The following is a 15,986-nucleotide window of genomic DNA, read 5'->3' as shown; positions in this document are numbered from 1 at the left end:
CAAATAAAATAAAATTTGTTATTTCCATAATCCTACTGACCTATAGAATAAGAACAATATGTTATGTATGCTGTTCTGTGAACATCCAAAAATATATTATGGGAGAAAAATCACCATTTTTTATAGTTTATTCACATGTTTGTCAGCAAGGGTTGATAAAATGTAGTTAATAAGTTCTAGGCATCCCAATAAAAGTGCCATTAGAAAATACAATGTATCCCGCAAAATACAAACCCTGAGTTACAGTAATGTAAAAATAAAGTAAAAGAGTTGTGTACATTTGTACAGTGGCTGCGCTTGGTACCATTCACTTGAATAAGACTGAGCTGGAATCAAGCCATGTGACCAATGAACATAACATGACATGGCCTGTGAAGCAGAAGTGGCCCCTGCTTAAGAATATGTCATCAAACATAGAGCCCATGCTATGATTGCAACCACTATCCCCATGTATTCTTCCCACAACAATAAAATGCACAAGATGGGCACAAAGGTATTTAAGAGATAAGTAATGAATATCCTCCTGGGAACAATAGAATTTTGCATATTTCTCTGCCATAGAATGTGCCAGGTATGAGCTGTTAATTAATCTGTTAATAGCCTTGTGGTTATCAACATATTTCTCAGCTTTCCAATGAAGCAAGAATAGTTTGAGGAAGTGAGAGGTTCGTTCTACACGAGACGGCTGCTGCGCCCGCCTTGTATTAGACAGTGAAGAAGATGAAATCCGACAAAGCAATTACAGCAGACCCACAGTCATAGAGATGTAAATGTCGTTAATTAGGCTCATTAGAGGCCACGTGAGCGCACATCCAGCTGCCCACTGACATGCACTTTTTGATATTTTCATTTACTTACATACTTTAGTTTGATGTACTAACTTGGTTATTAGTACAGATTGCATATAGAAATAGAAATCTACGTAAACACTCTGCACTTAGAATGTTTATCCTAAATGCAAAAAAATTATCCGCAGAGGACCACTGTCTTGGTTGTATGGTTGTGAATACAGCTCCGCTATCCGTGCCAGTTCCTTGACTCCTGAAATGTTTATAGTTATACAGCAATGAAAGAGTGTTGGGTGTACTAGTAATAAACAGGTGTGGCGTACTAGTATATTTCAGAAAAAGCAGAGAGTGGAGAGTAGTATTGCTAAAGTTATAGTGCATTGGTGTTCTTAATTTATACTATCCTATAATGCACATATAGTTCTTCACTGCAATGTAGACCCTATAATACTGCCATACCGTGAATGCATAACAATGCCATATATAGCCTATATAATACTGCTATACTGTCAATACTTAACCATGCCATACACTGGTCACAAAATAGTGCCATAATACTGTCATACTGTGAGCACAATACAGTACCATACCGTCCCATTCTGTATGCTATACATCTCTATATTTTACCCTCACAATACTGACATTCTCTATCCAGTAAACATACTCTGTCCAGAGATAGAGCCCCAAGAGCAGTTGTTTCTTTTACTTGTGTTTTCTCTCCCTGGCCACTGCAATGCTTGGACAATATGGCATACACTGATCAGATGTAATATTAGGTGATCCCATGGAATTACTATAGTACTGTAGCAAAAATTGTTGAAAAGGTAAAGTTAAATACTTGTAGAGGCTTTCTGGAGTCCATGACCTTATATGCCAGATCAGTTTTGATGACACAAAGAGTATCTATACAACATTAGGCAGAGTTTTTTGTTGCAGATTTTGCAGCGTTTTTTTGAGCAAAAGCCAAAAATGGCTACAAAAGGAATGGGAAACATATAGGAAGTTCTTATACTTTTACCTTCTGGTCAATCAACACCTTGCTTTGGCCCAAAAAACCGCAGCAAAATGTATGGCAAAAAAAGCTGCGATTCTTAGCCTTAGGTTGAGGCAGCTTTTTTTGTTGCAGATTTTGTTGTGTTTTTTTAAGCCAAAGCCAATAATGGCTACAGAAGGAATGGAAATATAGAGGAAGTTCTTATACTTCTACCTTCTGCTTAATCCACTCCTGGTTTTGGCCCCCCAAAAACGCAGTAAAATATGCAACAAAAAAAGCTGCGTTTCTGCCACATGGGGCCTTAGCCTTATTATAAAAGCCAGTCACTGTGTATCAGTTTGAGGTGTGGTCTCAGCAAGTTTTAGGCTAGGTCTGCACGGTACTTTGAAATACAGAGAGTATGACACAACGATATTCACATAAGACTGGATGACATTTACATAGCATATAACCTAAGAAGAAGACTCGATGAAGTTGCTGTTCCCTTCCAGGAATTGCGCTGTTTATCTTGATTGAAGTGACTGCTTCCAGTACAAACACCACACACGATTATGTATTCTGTGTTTCCTCGGCTAGTCGTCACATTTAAAGACTGCAGAAATATTTAGTTGCTAAATCATGCCCATGGGGGACAATGACTAGATTATTTCAATGTACTTATGCCTTTCCACTAAGCCTTTCTAATTGGTTCTGCATTATGAGTACATGTGTAAAACTGGCAATCAACCATTGTCTAATTACAGAGTGAACTGTAAGTGATTTAAACCCAGCGCTGCCATAACCTGTGTCATTTTATGCTCTAATGCTGGAAATTTCTGCCGAACCTGATTGAAGTGTTTCTATAAGGGTTATATATACTGGGAGTCAGATGCTAAAGTCAACTTATTGAGTTTATTTCATGGCACAATCAAAAATCTGGCTTCATCAAAGGCAGATAAATATTTAAGAGATGCTATATTTTTATACTCGGCTATAAAACATGCTTTATTTTTATGAGTTTCCATTACGGCGCCTCTTGTCAAACGGCGTGTGCTTTTTCCGATCCATGAAGCTGTGCTTTACTATACTACACTTACCGGGAGCTGAGAGGATTATTCAGAGGATGGAAATTAGGAAAAAAATATCATGTCTCAGTAAGAAACTCAGTGTTCCTAGGACATTATGGAACTACAGACATCAGTAGAATAGGATAGTCTCTACAGTCTTTATTGGTCACAATGGTAATTCATCAGGAATTGGTGAAGCTAATTTTGATATTGCCCAGTCCTTGGTGTATCTAAATTGGGTTGGATTTGCTTTGGTTCCCTCGCCCAACAAGGTCACAGTGTAGTACAATGTACAGTCCACCTAACAGTCCACTAAACAAGTCATAGATTTACAGGAACCCTCCTGGAACATGACGAGCATGACTCGAGAAATCAAAAAACACCAAAAAGTTTAGTTATGCTCTGTCTATATAGGCCAGGCACTGTGCAATAGCACATGTATCTCCATTGCCAGAAGTGTATATGCTTGATTGTTGAAAAGGCGCGCATCTCCACAAAAAACAGGTGCAACCTCTGCCAAGTCATGCGCCTACACTGAAATCTATGTCAGTTCATGGCTGGCAAGAGCAGGAATTGGTACCGCACTCCCTATATATTCTCAATGGAATAGATTCTTCAATCCACAGAGTGCCGTATATTGGATTAAAACTACAGCATTTAAATTATCTGAGCAAAATTTTTTTTTAATCCATCCATGTACTTTAAAACAATGGTATTCTAGACAATATAGAGCAACAATTTTGGTACAGTTCCCGCGCCTTTCTCAAGTCCTATCATTCTCTGTACTTTAGCCTCCAATGATTTCAGAGCAAGTGTATTTCAGCCGAATTATGCTTAGCCTTGACCGCAAATAGTCTCCATTCCCTGGAACTGACCCAGGACTGGAACAGGACCATTGTTTGTACATGTCTGGAATACCATTGTCCTTAAGCACATGGATGGATTAAAAATATACAGACATAGTGCATAAGAATGGCATCTATTTCAGATGTCACTTATGCCAGTACAATGGTGTAAGTTATCATAAATCTGATGGGTCTCATCCACACCATGCCCCTTTCTTGAAAGTGGTGAGGGCATTGTTAATACTCCACTTATGACAACATTTGTCTCAAGTGGTGTTTAAAAGGATGCAACTTTTTTACACCACAAAAGCAGTGTACAACAATAATAAATGTACCCCTGTGTATCTTTTTTTCAGTGTCCCCAGACCCCATACCTTCTGGCACAATTTTGAAATCTAAACAAAGGCTTTCCACTTAAAATTATGTGGCAGAAATGTCTGATGGTGCCATGCTGGCCCCCATCTGCCATGGGGCAAGATGAGGAGAAGCGGGGGCAACTTAGGCATCTCGCCTCAGGTGGAAGATCAAAAAAGTTCCTGTGATGGCTGTTACAGCAAACAGTTCAAGTACAGATAGTGAGTGCCAAGCTGCACCACTGTCTGTCCCAAGCCACAATGGGCCCACAATGTGAGGGGCTCTGTTGGGCACCCCTTCCATCCTCCTGTGTTCTGAGCCATAAGGAGATTGTACTAATAGATCACTAATGCAGTTCCTTGGAACTGTTCTGGCACGCAGGATGCATGAATCTTCTATTCTCCTCCCAGGTTCCAGCAGTACCATAAAGTAGAAGTCGTTGTTCCAGGAGCAGAAGATGCGCAATCCTGTGTGCCAGGGCAGGCCCTTGGCACCACATCAGTGATCTGTAATTAGAATATAATTATAGTTCAGAGCAAAATGAACAGTATGCAGTCATTATCTGCAGTTATTGTGCAGTGGCAACCAGTGATGTCATTAGGATTGTTATCCTTTGTAGATGATGCTCAAGTAGATATGTTTCGAGGACCAGGAGATACTCTAGTTGGCATTTTGTAAGTTTATTAAAGAGGCTTTATCATTGGGAAAACTCATTTTTAACTAAACATATCCTTGCATAGCCTTTAGAAAGGCTATTCCACACATACCTTTTGTATGTAAATCGCCTCAGTGGTTTTTGAATGAACCCATTTTTATTCATATGCTAATTAGGCTCCAGAGTGCACAGGAAGTTCTAAGCGAGCTCAGTCTGCTGTGTGCTGTGTGTGAGAGCAGGGAGATAAGTCAGCAGCAGCCTGTGCTGTACACACAGGAGAGAGGAGTGCTCGCTGAAGGCTAATTAGCATATGAATAAAAACAGGCTCATTCAAAAACTACTGAGGTGATTTACATACAAAAGGTATGTGTGGAATAGCCTTATTAAAAGGCTATGCAAGTATATGTTTAGTTAAATTGACTTTTCCCAATGATAGAGCCCCTTTAATTGCAAATGTTTTTAACATTAATAAAATTCAATATATTTAACATTGTGAGCTGTGGAAATAATTATAGTGGGTATAATCTTTAGAAGGTGAAATCCCAAAATGGCAGAAGCAATTTTGAAGGCCTTATGAGCAGTGGGTAGTAACGCAAAGATTCATTTCCATTAACAGACACGAGGGCCTGAAAAAATTGTTATGATAAAGAGTTATAGCAAAGCAATTCCAAAAACCATGGGTCAGTGTTTGAGGGCTGAACCTCAATCATTGGGGCTGAACATCATGGAACAGCTGGTATGTCAACTTTAAAGTATTGTACATGGGAAGAACACAAAATCTGAAAGACATCAATTTCGGTCTGCATGTATTGAGCATTAAACCTTAGACTAGATTATAATGTTCCTGCAATGGACTTACCAGAAGGGTGAAGAGAAAATAATAAAATGGTGTCTCAGGTCCCTGCTGGAGTAGGTGTTTCATCTGAGAAGCATTTGCAGTGAAGAGGGCCATGTCCAGAAATCCTTGAGCCAGTGTCTTTGTTCTGGCAAATGTGTTTATATTTCTTATCACCTGCAGAGAGATGTGAGGGTTACACAATGTCCCCATCAATAATTCATACTCCTGTTTATTCCATGTATTAGTCTAAACCTGTGTACCCCGAGGTACTTAATCATCTCAAGCTTCACCAGATGTTACTTTCAGCATTTGAGATGTATTGTTACCTGACGTTCCCTGAGCAGTGCTCTATAACATGCGGGGGGAGCTCTCAGTAGCCCTACACCCTAGAACTTAATCAAAGAGACAGTGGTATTATGACTCATAAGACTCCCATACTCTCAGGCTGGAGGCCATCTATGGCCAAGGAAAAACATACATGCCAGATCATCTTAAAGTGTACCTCCGGCCATACACGACAAACTCCTAGTGCTCCTCAGCCCTGTGCTCTGTTCAAAGCTCAGTCAAAATTCAGAGACATGAAGTGTTAGTGGAGGACCTTACATTGTCTACACAGAGTGACATATGGCAACATTCAAGAAAGATTAAACCTTAATGTGCTTGGAAATAATTTATCATGGGACATAGCTAGAAATAAAGATATAAATATCGATGTAACATTAAATAGTAACCGTCATCTGTTGGAAGCCATTGTACCAATTGTTGCTTTTTATATTTTATATCAGATTTAATACATGACATTCAGGTCTGTGGTCAGATTTAAGGCTAAGTCCATAGGTTTGGAAACACAACTTTTTTTGGCTGTTGCTGAAAAAAATGCTTCAGAAAAGCGGCTTTTTAAAAGCACGCAGTTTTTTCCCCCCATAGGTTTATAGGTAAAAATGAAAGACACAGTGGAAAAGAAGTAAAAAAATTCAAGTGTTTTTTTTTCAACAGTTTTTTTTAGCTGCATTTCCATAATATGCAGCCTTAGCCTAAAATCACTCTTTTATTTTCTGCACAGAAGCAGTGCCATTCTTTCCCACAAGCTGTATCTAATATTGCATCTTACTAATTCAAGTAAATGAAGACACAGCCCATAAACATGGGTGGAGCTGCTTCTAAAGAAAGTCAAAACCCTGGACCATCCCTTTAATTGAGCGCACATATGAAACAAGTCTATTTCAACCTGAATTTCCATTCTAAATTCATGTAACGTATGGTGTTGATTTGTTCAGATGTGACTTTCTAAAGAATACATCACAGACATGGTTATTAACAGTAATGTTATTATAGACATCTGCATCGTAAATACATCTTAGAAGTTCCTCCAGATCCTTAGTGATTACTGTCATTTTGCATAATGTTCTTTGCTCCTATGTGACTGTATAAATGGGGACCAGAGATGCTATCTGTAGCCGTCTTCTGTACATAGTACCTTGTGTGCTTTATGAAAATGCAAACTTTGTGTCTAATGGGATTTCTGTGCCATTTATTAAAATAGAAAAAAAAAAATAAAATAAAAGCTCACAGGTGGGGGTGCGACACAGTTACTACAATATACCCCGTTTTATTGTCCTCCTTTGGATTATAATACTGTAGATAATTACTATGAGCATTAAAAATATTGTTTATGTTCTTACATTGTGGAATTAAAATATCATTGTAACGACTCTGTTATTATAGAAATGATAGATAAAAAAGTGACTCATACCAATACATTATAACATATTATGTCTGGAACACTGTATAAGCAATGCTACCTCCGATGTTGCCCCTACTACGTCTTGTGTCACTCCCTCTACCACATAGATTGTAAGCTCTTGTGAACCTGGGCCCTCAGTCCCATTGTGTGAATTGACTATTTTTTTTGTAATGTATCTTTTTTGTCTTTACTTGAACCCTACAATTTGTAAAGTGCTGCAGAATATACTGTATTGGTGCTATATAAATAAAATGTAGAAGTAGTATAATAAATTAAATAATCATAATATTAAAAAAGAAGAAAATAACCTGTAGGTATAAATAAACATATTTAAACTAGAATTCCCTGGAGGGCTGGGCCTGGCAGACCTGTATAAGCCATATTAGTGGCTAGCAACCACTGGGAGTATTAGAAGAGATAGTATAGGTGCATTACTTGTAATTCCCTGTTATCTGATATCTGTAGAGTATGTAAGGAGCTGTTATTTTCTCCATTCTTGCTAGTATTATTGCTATTTGTACACTATGTGATCCATATACACTAAATTATTAAAGAAGAGTGCAGGTAAACTGAGCGCACAACACAGGCACCAACCAACATAAGGTCAGACCTGCCTAGAAGTTTTGGATTCCTGTTGGGTTCCTCAGAAGAAAGCAGGAACAGCTCTCAATTTAACAGTACAGTTATTCAGACCAATGGACAAAGGTCTGCGCAGATCCAGAAGGAATTTGTAGCAGAACTCTTTATTCCAGACAAACACCAACGTAACACAAAACACATTTCGGGGTCTTGAACTCCCCTTTTAACAAGTGTGCATCATACGTCAAATATACATGGGCCTCCTGGGTAGAAGGGATGCTACCTAGGAGAGTTTTGCCACAAATTCCTTCTGGACCTGCGCAGTCCTTCCATTGGTCCGAATAACTGTATTCTCTTTACACCGTTCATTGGTGTAAGATGGTGGCAGTGGTGATCCATACAACTTGTTGTGGAACCTTTGTTTTGCCTATTTGGTTGGTTGTGGCCCTCACACATCCAAAAAAGGTGAGTAGCCATTTTGTTCTATTTTGTACATCCTTACTTTTAAATGATAATCCACCATGCAATGCTCGGTGCTTCTGTTCTCTTGTTTTGTGCTCACTTTTACAATAGACATGGAAAATTGATCTCAGCCTAATAGGTGCATTGCATGGAGATAGGCAACACGTTCAACAAATCTATCTAGGAACATAATATAATAGGCTACTCACTCCTACATAAAGGCATCATCTTTTCAGGCAGACTTAGTACTTACACTGCAGTATTATTCCATTGTTTGATGTACAAAGCATCCTCACATACATGGTCACAGAAGGAGGGTATATACAAATTCTGCTCTAGAATAAACTGTTGAGAACAAATAACTAAAACTTGGATTCACTAGAACGGCTCTGTACTGCCTCAAGTGGTTATAAGTCGTACTGCATATATTGCTAAAAAAGTTCTTCATTTGCACTAAACTTCATACAACACTAGTATCGCAACATTAATCGGCCTACAGACTGGTAGATCAGAGAAATTGTAACCGTGGGTGCTCTAAACAAATGTTTTTATAATTCTTTAGTCGCATGGTTCAATGTGATGTATTACAGGAAATGACTGTTGTTGTCTTGATGTTAATAATGTATTTACGTTCCTGGCACAAGTCCTCCGGCGGTCTCTCATATTCAATGAACTGTGTCTTGGATGATATGATGGAAAGTGGCCTGGGGCTGAAATATTTATATACCAATAAATGAAACTACAATCTGTTCTTTGTTTAATGCAAGCTTGCCAAAGGGGAAAAAACACTAATGTGCACTGGAGTGATTACCTCAATGTATATTGCGCTTTATGTACTGCAAAAAGAATTTCAACTGGGTACTTTGTGGAGCTTCACAGACTTTACAACAAGTCTTCAAGTGACCTGAAGTCATGTGACAAAGAAAGCGAATATGGCAAAATAAATTCGAACTTCTAATCGACAACTAAATTATAATCCAATACCTAATATATTCATACCAAGCATATGCTACTAGGTTTCTCAATGACTAGTCATGGTCACAATCATAATTAGACGGCATATATACTATTTCTCTTGCAAAGTTCTTTGTATATAGTTTTCTACTGATGAGTAAATTTGAGCCAAAGGCAGATTTCCTGTTATGAGGCTGGATTTCCCTGCAATAGAGTCTGAAATGTATTAAAGTGGATTTATCAACTGAATATGTGTACTATGTAAGGGCAGCCTATTAACAGCTTCAAGAAGTAGTCAAAATGTCACCAAAATTGTGCATTTTGGGTAAGACTTGTAATGAAAGAATAGAGCAGACTCCAAGTTATATTCATAAGGAGTAGAGATGAGCCAGTAGTACTCGATCGAGTAGGTATTCGATCGAATACTAAGGTATTCGAAATACTTGTACTCGATCGAGTACCACTCGCTATTCGAATGGAAAAGTTCGATGCAGAACCAGCATTGATTGGCCGAATGCTATACAGTCGGCCAATCAACGCTGGTTCTTCTCCTACCTTTAGAAGTCTCCGTGCAGCTTCCCCGCGGCATCTTCCGGCTCTGAATTCACTCTGCCAGGCATCAGGCCTGGGCAGAGCCGACTGCGCATGCCCGCTTGTAGTGTGGACATGCGCAGTCGGCTCTGCCCAGGCCCGATGCCTGGCAGAGTGAATTTAGAACCGGAAGATGCCGCAGGGACGCTGCACGGAGAAGACTTCTCGGAGGATCCAGCCCGACCCTCAGTTGTGGACTTAGTAAGTGTAATTTGATCGAACGTTGCCTACCCCTGAAACGAGCATTTTCCCCCTATAGACTATAATGGGGTTCAATATTCGATTTGAGTAGTCGAATATTGAGGGGCTACTCAAAACAAATATCGAATCTCGAACATTTTACTGTTCGCTCATCTCTAATAAGGAGTCTTCTTAAGGAGATTACCTTACTGTGTGTAGTCTAACAGACCATGCATCAAGGAAAAGTTGTCTGAATATTTCTTTCCCAGAATTCTTAGTAGACCATGCATGGTCTCTTAGACACTACACACCGGAAGGTGGTCTTCAAAGGCAGTACATGGTACCCCTTCTGATCACATCAATGACCTCTCACCCAGCCAAACCAATACCCTGCTTCATACCAATGAAAAACAATAACCCTGAAACAGCTCTCTGCGGATGGGTCTCTTGTTTTAGCAATAAATGGACTGGTTTAGCTTTTATCTCAGGCAATATCTCCAGATTTCATAGAAGACCAGGCATTGTAGGCTATTGTTTAAGTGCAAATCAACCAACATCAATCCAACTCTCCAACCAAACTCAATACAATTTAGCGCAATTTAATTCAACCTAACTAAACCCAACACGATCCAGATTAACTGATCTGAATTCAGTTCACATGGGCCAACACAATCCAAATGAACTGAGCTTCGCATAGTCAGACTAAATTTACCTAGAGCTAACTTAGCTTAGTTTCATGCACCCAATCTCACAAGATGTGTCTAGCAAAGTAGGGACAACATGGTGGCTCAGTGGTTAGCACTGCAGCCTTGCAGTGCTGGAGTCCTGGGTTCGAATCCCGCCAGGAACAACATCTGCAAGGAGTTTGTATGTTCTCCCCGTGTTTGCACGAGGAGAACATACAAAAAATTTAGAAAATGTTGAAAAACTATAGCTTTTGAGGAAAAAAAGGCATATGCGCTGGTTTTTGTCCTCGGATGTAATTCCCGATGCTGAACTGCTGACTGCTGTCCCTATGCTGGTGCTGAACTGCGATTCTGGCCTGATAACTGAAAAGTACCTTTTTTTGCAATTAACTGTTTTTGTTTCTAAAAAAATTTTCCGCTGTCAGTGTTTTGGTCAGTGATTTGCATCACCGATTGTGAGCCAAAACCAGGTGTGGAGACTACACAAGGTGTAATGGAAAGATTTGCACCTGTTCTGTGTTTTCAACCCGCTCCTGGTTTTGGCTTGCCAATACTGATGCAAATCACTGACCAAAACACTGACAAGTAAATAAGGCCTTAGACATGTATTACACTGTAACCCTGGGCTATGCATTTCTGACTACACAAGAAACAGCTGATTTGCTCGGCAGGACTCCTTCCACCTGGATCTCTTGTTCCGGAGAAGCTAAAAATCATATTTGCAGGAAACATCTTTGTTAGTTGATATCAGAAAGCAACACAATTGGAATGTTTGAGTGATTATTTAGGTATTTGTTACCTGTCACAATCACATCCTCAAGGGGATAAGTAGAAATTACGGTCCCTAAAAAATATTTCTTAAGAGCAATAAAAATGCTAAAAAGACAAAATCTTACTTCCATGGTTCTTTTGACCTTGCAGATTGAAGAGACTTTACAAAAAATTTTCTATGTAAATAGAATAAAGGAAAACTCTAAAATCATTAATTTTTCCAATTTTCTGCCTTAGCACGTACACCAAATGCCACAAGTTAATACCTGCCTTAGGTTTGTTGGTGCCCTGCACTGTATAGTATCTTCACTACATTAACTATAAGGGTTCTAGTGGATAGCAGCTGCAACCAGGCCCAGAAACCAGGGGGGTCCACAGGTTACTCTCAACAAACTAGGACTGCATAAACTTCTTTGATCTCTTTTTTTATTTCATTTGATGTCCTTTGAAATCTGTGAGTCATAAATTTCTGCCCCCTGCTCTCTGCTGAGCTGGAGTGAGAACATTTGTGATACAGCCTTCCACTGTCAGAAAGGAGAAAATATAACCTTTTAGTGGCCAAAAAAAAAAAAAAATATATAGCAGTTGTTCAGAAGCAAATATTCAAGGAGGGAGTTTGAGGTGGAGGCTGTGGTACAATAGGGGGAATGATTACAATGTGGAGGGTATCAATGGGATGGGAATGATGGGTAGCTTGTCGGTGCAGACACGAAGTGAACAGTCTTCATAGCTTCAGCTCAGATAGATAAGGAAAGGGAAATGTGAACGCTGATAAAATGTATAGATAGGATGCAGCTGATGGTTGGGAGGAAGAGTTTACACGGGGGGCTAAAATTGACCTTTTACACAAAGGCCTATGTTCCTTAAGTTACACGCCTGAGTATTTCCAATAGCGCGTACCACTGCCATTCTCTTGTGCAATATAATGTGCACATACACTCATATAGTGCTCAAATGATACTATTGTGGTGTCCAAGTAACATTTAGCAAACACTGAATTTGGGAAGCTGCATTTCCATAGACTTGAGCAGCAAGTCTAAGAACAGGATTGCAAATGTCAGGTACCCAGGTCATAAGGGCCAGTGGTGCCCCTTCAGTGAGGACAGGTGATGTGCTCATTGTGAACTTACTTATCTGAAATATTATTTGTCCATGTTTCAGAATTTTTGTAAATCTGACTGGTATGAGAATCACCCACAAAAAGGAACACATTTGCATTTTCTCCAGACATCAGGCCATTGAATGTGTACTGTTAGATACAGTGTCTTGACAAGAATAGTGCTGTGATGGAGAAATGCTGAAGAAGCAACGGCCTGTTGTGGTTTGTGGGCAGCGGGAGCCTTAAAATGATTATAAATTTATACAGGATCATTAGGAAATGCGAAATGTGAACACAGACAGAATATATCCATACTGGATCAGAACACTGTCGTGTAGGTTCAACTTTATCACTAGAAGGACTTGCCCCTGGAGGCCAAAAGGAGAGGCCTAGCAAGAATGTGGACTTCCAGGAATGTAGTTATCTACTGTATGTAGACAGTCCTTTTCTGTACGCTATATACATTGGTATATGCAGGGACATATAGGTTGTACTGAGGTAACAGTCTCAGGGGTCTCAAAGAGCCTCTGTCACCTAAGGAGACATCAGTACTACATGATAGGTAGGGGACCTGCTACGGATTTTGCTTTTGGGTACAGGTTATACCTCGGAATATTTGGACATCTACAGCATGGGAATCATTGATCTGAACATCCAGGGATAACCCTAGTTTTAGCAAGAAGTTACACTTAAGATAAACAAGTTCATTCCAATTGGGACTATATAAATCCTATTTGCTCCAACCTTACAGATTATCTTTCATTCCTTACAATTCCGTATAAAGAAGCATTTCCTATAAGCAGCCATCTCCCCCTCCATAGGATCCTGCCTCACCAGTCCAGTCAGAGAGCTCTCTCCTCTTCGAGCGCTGACCTGACGACACATTGGAACAATTAGGTTTATTGTAGACTAATCCTTGATGAAAACGACAAGGTTAAAGCTTTTCATAGAGCGCGACTGTCAAATGGAATTATCCGGAATCTTTACTAATTCACTTTTCAGAGTCACTGATGCATCTACTTAGCGGCGGCCATGTTTTATTCTCAGGCCGTGCGGCTCAACAGATGATTTGTTTTCACAGTTTTTTTTTCAAAAGTAAGACCTTTAACATCTGCAATCTGTACAGCTGAATAGCAAGGAATCGACAGCGGCTGAATTCCTCCAAGATCTAAGTGACACATCTGGCGTCAAGGTAAAATTCTCATAGACTTCCTCAGTATGTGGCGTATCTAACAGATGCTACATTTAGAGATATTAATAAAGTCATTACAGACTCCATGCCGTCTACAGACTGACATATCATCCTCTTCATTCTAATATTATTCTATTATTCTGCTTGTCTGTCAGTTTTAACTGCAGCTCTGGTATTATGTTCATGAACCAGAAAGCCCAGGTGGTATAGGCCTCTCTTACCAATGTATTACTGAAGTAATGGAATTGTTGGAAGATACAAAATAGTGAGAGCCAACGCTAGATAAGGCCTTTTGTTTTGTATCATACTGCATGTGTAGGGCCTACTGGAATAGCTGTTACCCCTCGTTCACATCTGTGTTTGGATTCCATCCGGGGGAGTCCACATGAGGACCCCCCCCCCCCCCCGAATGGAATACAAATGCAATTGTAAGTGCTGTGCTGTAAAAGCACACATAGACCGCGCCGTGAGCTGCCCGCACGAATCATGTGGACAGGAAAGTAGATGGTGAACCCTGTGGAGATCTCGCGGCTAGCACACAGACCCCATTATAGTCTATGGGGTCCATGTGCTTTTACTGCACCAGCGCTTGCATTTGGTATTCTATTTGGGGGGTCTCCATACAGAATCCAAACGCTTATGTGAATGAGGTCTTAGTGAAGGCCAAAAGAAGTGTTGCTCTCAAACATCTCCTTTATAATTGATCCTACTATTCTTCTTGTGTGCCAGTCTTCACTGCAGTCCTAGAATTATATTCATAGACACTGACATGGGCCCCGATTATCAAGCTGATAGTCAAAAGGAAAGCTGGGTATTTACATCCGCACTTCCCATGTTCACTACCTCCTGCTTTATCATTTTATCAGCGTGCCAGTCTCAACTGCAGTTGTGGCATTCCATTTACATACCAGAAAGTTCAGAATGAGGAAGGTCAAAAGAAGTTGATACTTACATTGATTCTGTTGCCATCGTGAGTACCTGGCTGGAAAAGTGGCTCATCCTCACTGGATATGTCGGTGTCATCTTCAGGCTCTCTTCGGTGCATTGCTCGGTGGAATATTGAGGTCATGTCTGGGTAGAAAAATATAGCAACAAAAAAAAATTGTAAAAGTGCAACAGCTCCAAGAGGAGGCGGATAGTGTTGTTTTCCCAATGTGTGGTGTAATAAAGCAGGCGTAATGTAGGTCGAGTCCCACTCAGTATCACACCCACGGTCACTCCACTTACCATTTAGCTCTGTCTGCAGAGGGCTGTAACTCAGCTGACTCCTGGCTTCTAGTGCTGTCTACTGTGTGCTTTATTCCCCGCCGCTGGCTGCTGACGCTCACACGTTCTAGGGATTTCAGAGCTTTTAGCTGCTCAATACTTTTGTCAAAGTTTTTGTTTATTAAGAACAACAGGCATCTGCAGCAGCCGTGGTGTGTGACTATTGGCACACGGGATCTCCAATATGCAAGTCCTTGACTTCTGCTCTTTTCTTAGGCTAGGTTCAAACTAGTATAGTTTCTCCACTTTCCTGAAGAGCGGTGGATCGCTGAAATAGCAGTAACACATCCTACATGGCACGATTGCGACAGCATCTCGCAGATGTGAACATAACCTTAGTTGTATCTGGTTCTGGGAAAGCTGGGTGTCAAATAATATTGCTCCATTTAGCAGGTTCCCTTGACATTAAGGCTTGGTTCACACATCAGTATGCCATCCGTCCGTTTGAATTCAGTTTGAGACTTTAAAGGGGTTGTCCCATCACAAGGATCCTATCTATACTGCTAGTTTATGTGGATTTAAGACTTTTCCTAAATGCAATGCTTTATCAAAACTGCTTTGTTTGGCCGCTATCTTAATTTATTCACTTCATTGTTTACACTCCGTTTCATTAGCAGTGGACACTAGCTGTGTCCGTGACATTTTGCATTGATTTAAATGGACAACGGGTGCGTTCTTCTACTGTCTGTGTCTGTCCTTAAGTGTCCGTTCCAAAGATGTCCGACTTTTCAAGCGGACAGCAAAAACCTACATGTCGGGTTTTGCTGTCCGCTTGAAAAGTCAGACATCTTTCGGAACGGACACTTAAGGGAACCGCACCTTTCAGGAAAACCCTGTATAGTTATGCCTTATGATATTACAGGGCAGATTTGACTGTAGAAAAGCTGGGTGAGCCGGGATGTTGCTAAAGTTTGCACAGTAGTAGCAGTCACTTCTTAGCTT

General features: G+C 40.1%; 1 protein-coding gene across 1 annotated transcript in view; it reads right to left on the bottom strand.

The window, feature by feature from the left end:
• LOC142213695 (ninjurin-1-like) overlaps positions 1-15,051 on the bottom strand; it is a 45,799-nt gene extending 30,748 nt beyond the window's left edge. The window contains exons 1-3 of the mRNA XM_075282132.1: positions 15,006-15,051; positions 14,731-14,849; positions 5,542-5,694 (exon numbers count right to left, since the gene is read on the bottom strand). Of these exons, the coding sequence (XP_075138233.1) occupies positions 5,542-5,694; positions 14,731-14,847 (270 nt within the window). The 5' untranslated portion in view covers positions 14,848-14,849; positions 15,006-15,051. The remainder of the gene's footprint in view (positions 1-5,541; positions 5,695-14,730; positions 14,850-15,005) is intronic.
• Positions 15,052-15,986: the final 935 nt, after the last annotated feature.

The sequence above is a fragment of the Leptodactylus fuscus genome, chromosome 7 (assembly GCF_031893055.1).
Source record: "Leptodactylus fuscus isolate aLepFus1 chromosome 7, aLepFus1.hap2, whole genome shotgun sequence".
Classification (NCBI taxonomy): domain Eukaryota; kingdom Metazoa; phylum Chordata; class Amphibia; order Anura; family Leptodactylidae; genus Leptodactylus; species Leptodactylus fuscus.
The sequence above is the reverse complement of the archived record's forward strand: the minus strand, read 5'-3'. Positions and strand labels throughout refer to the sequence as shown.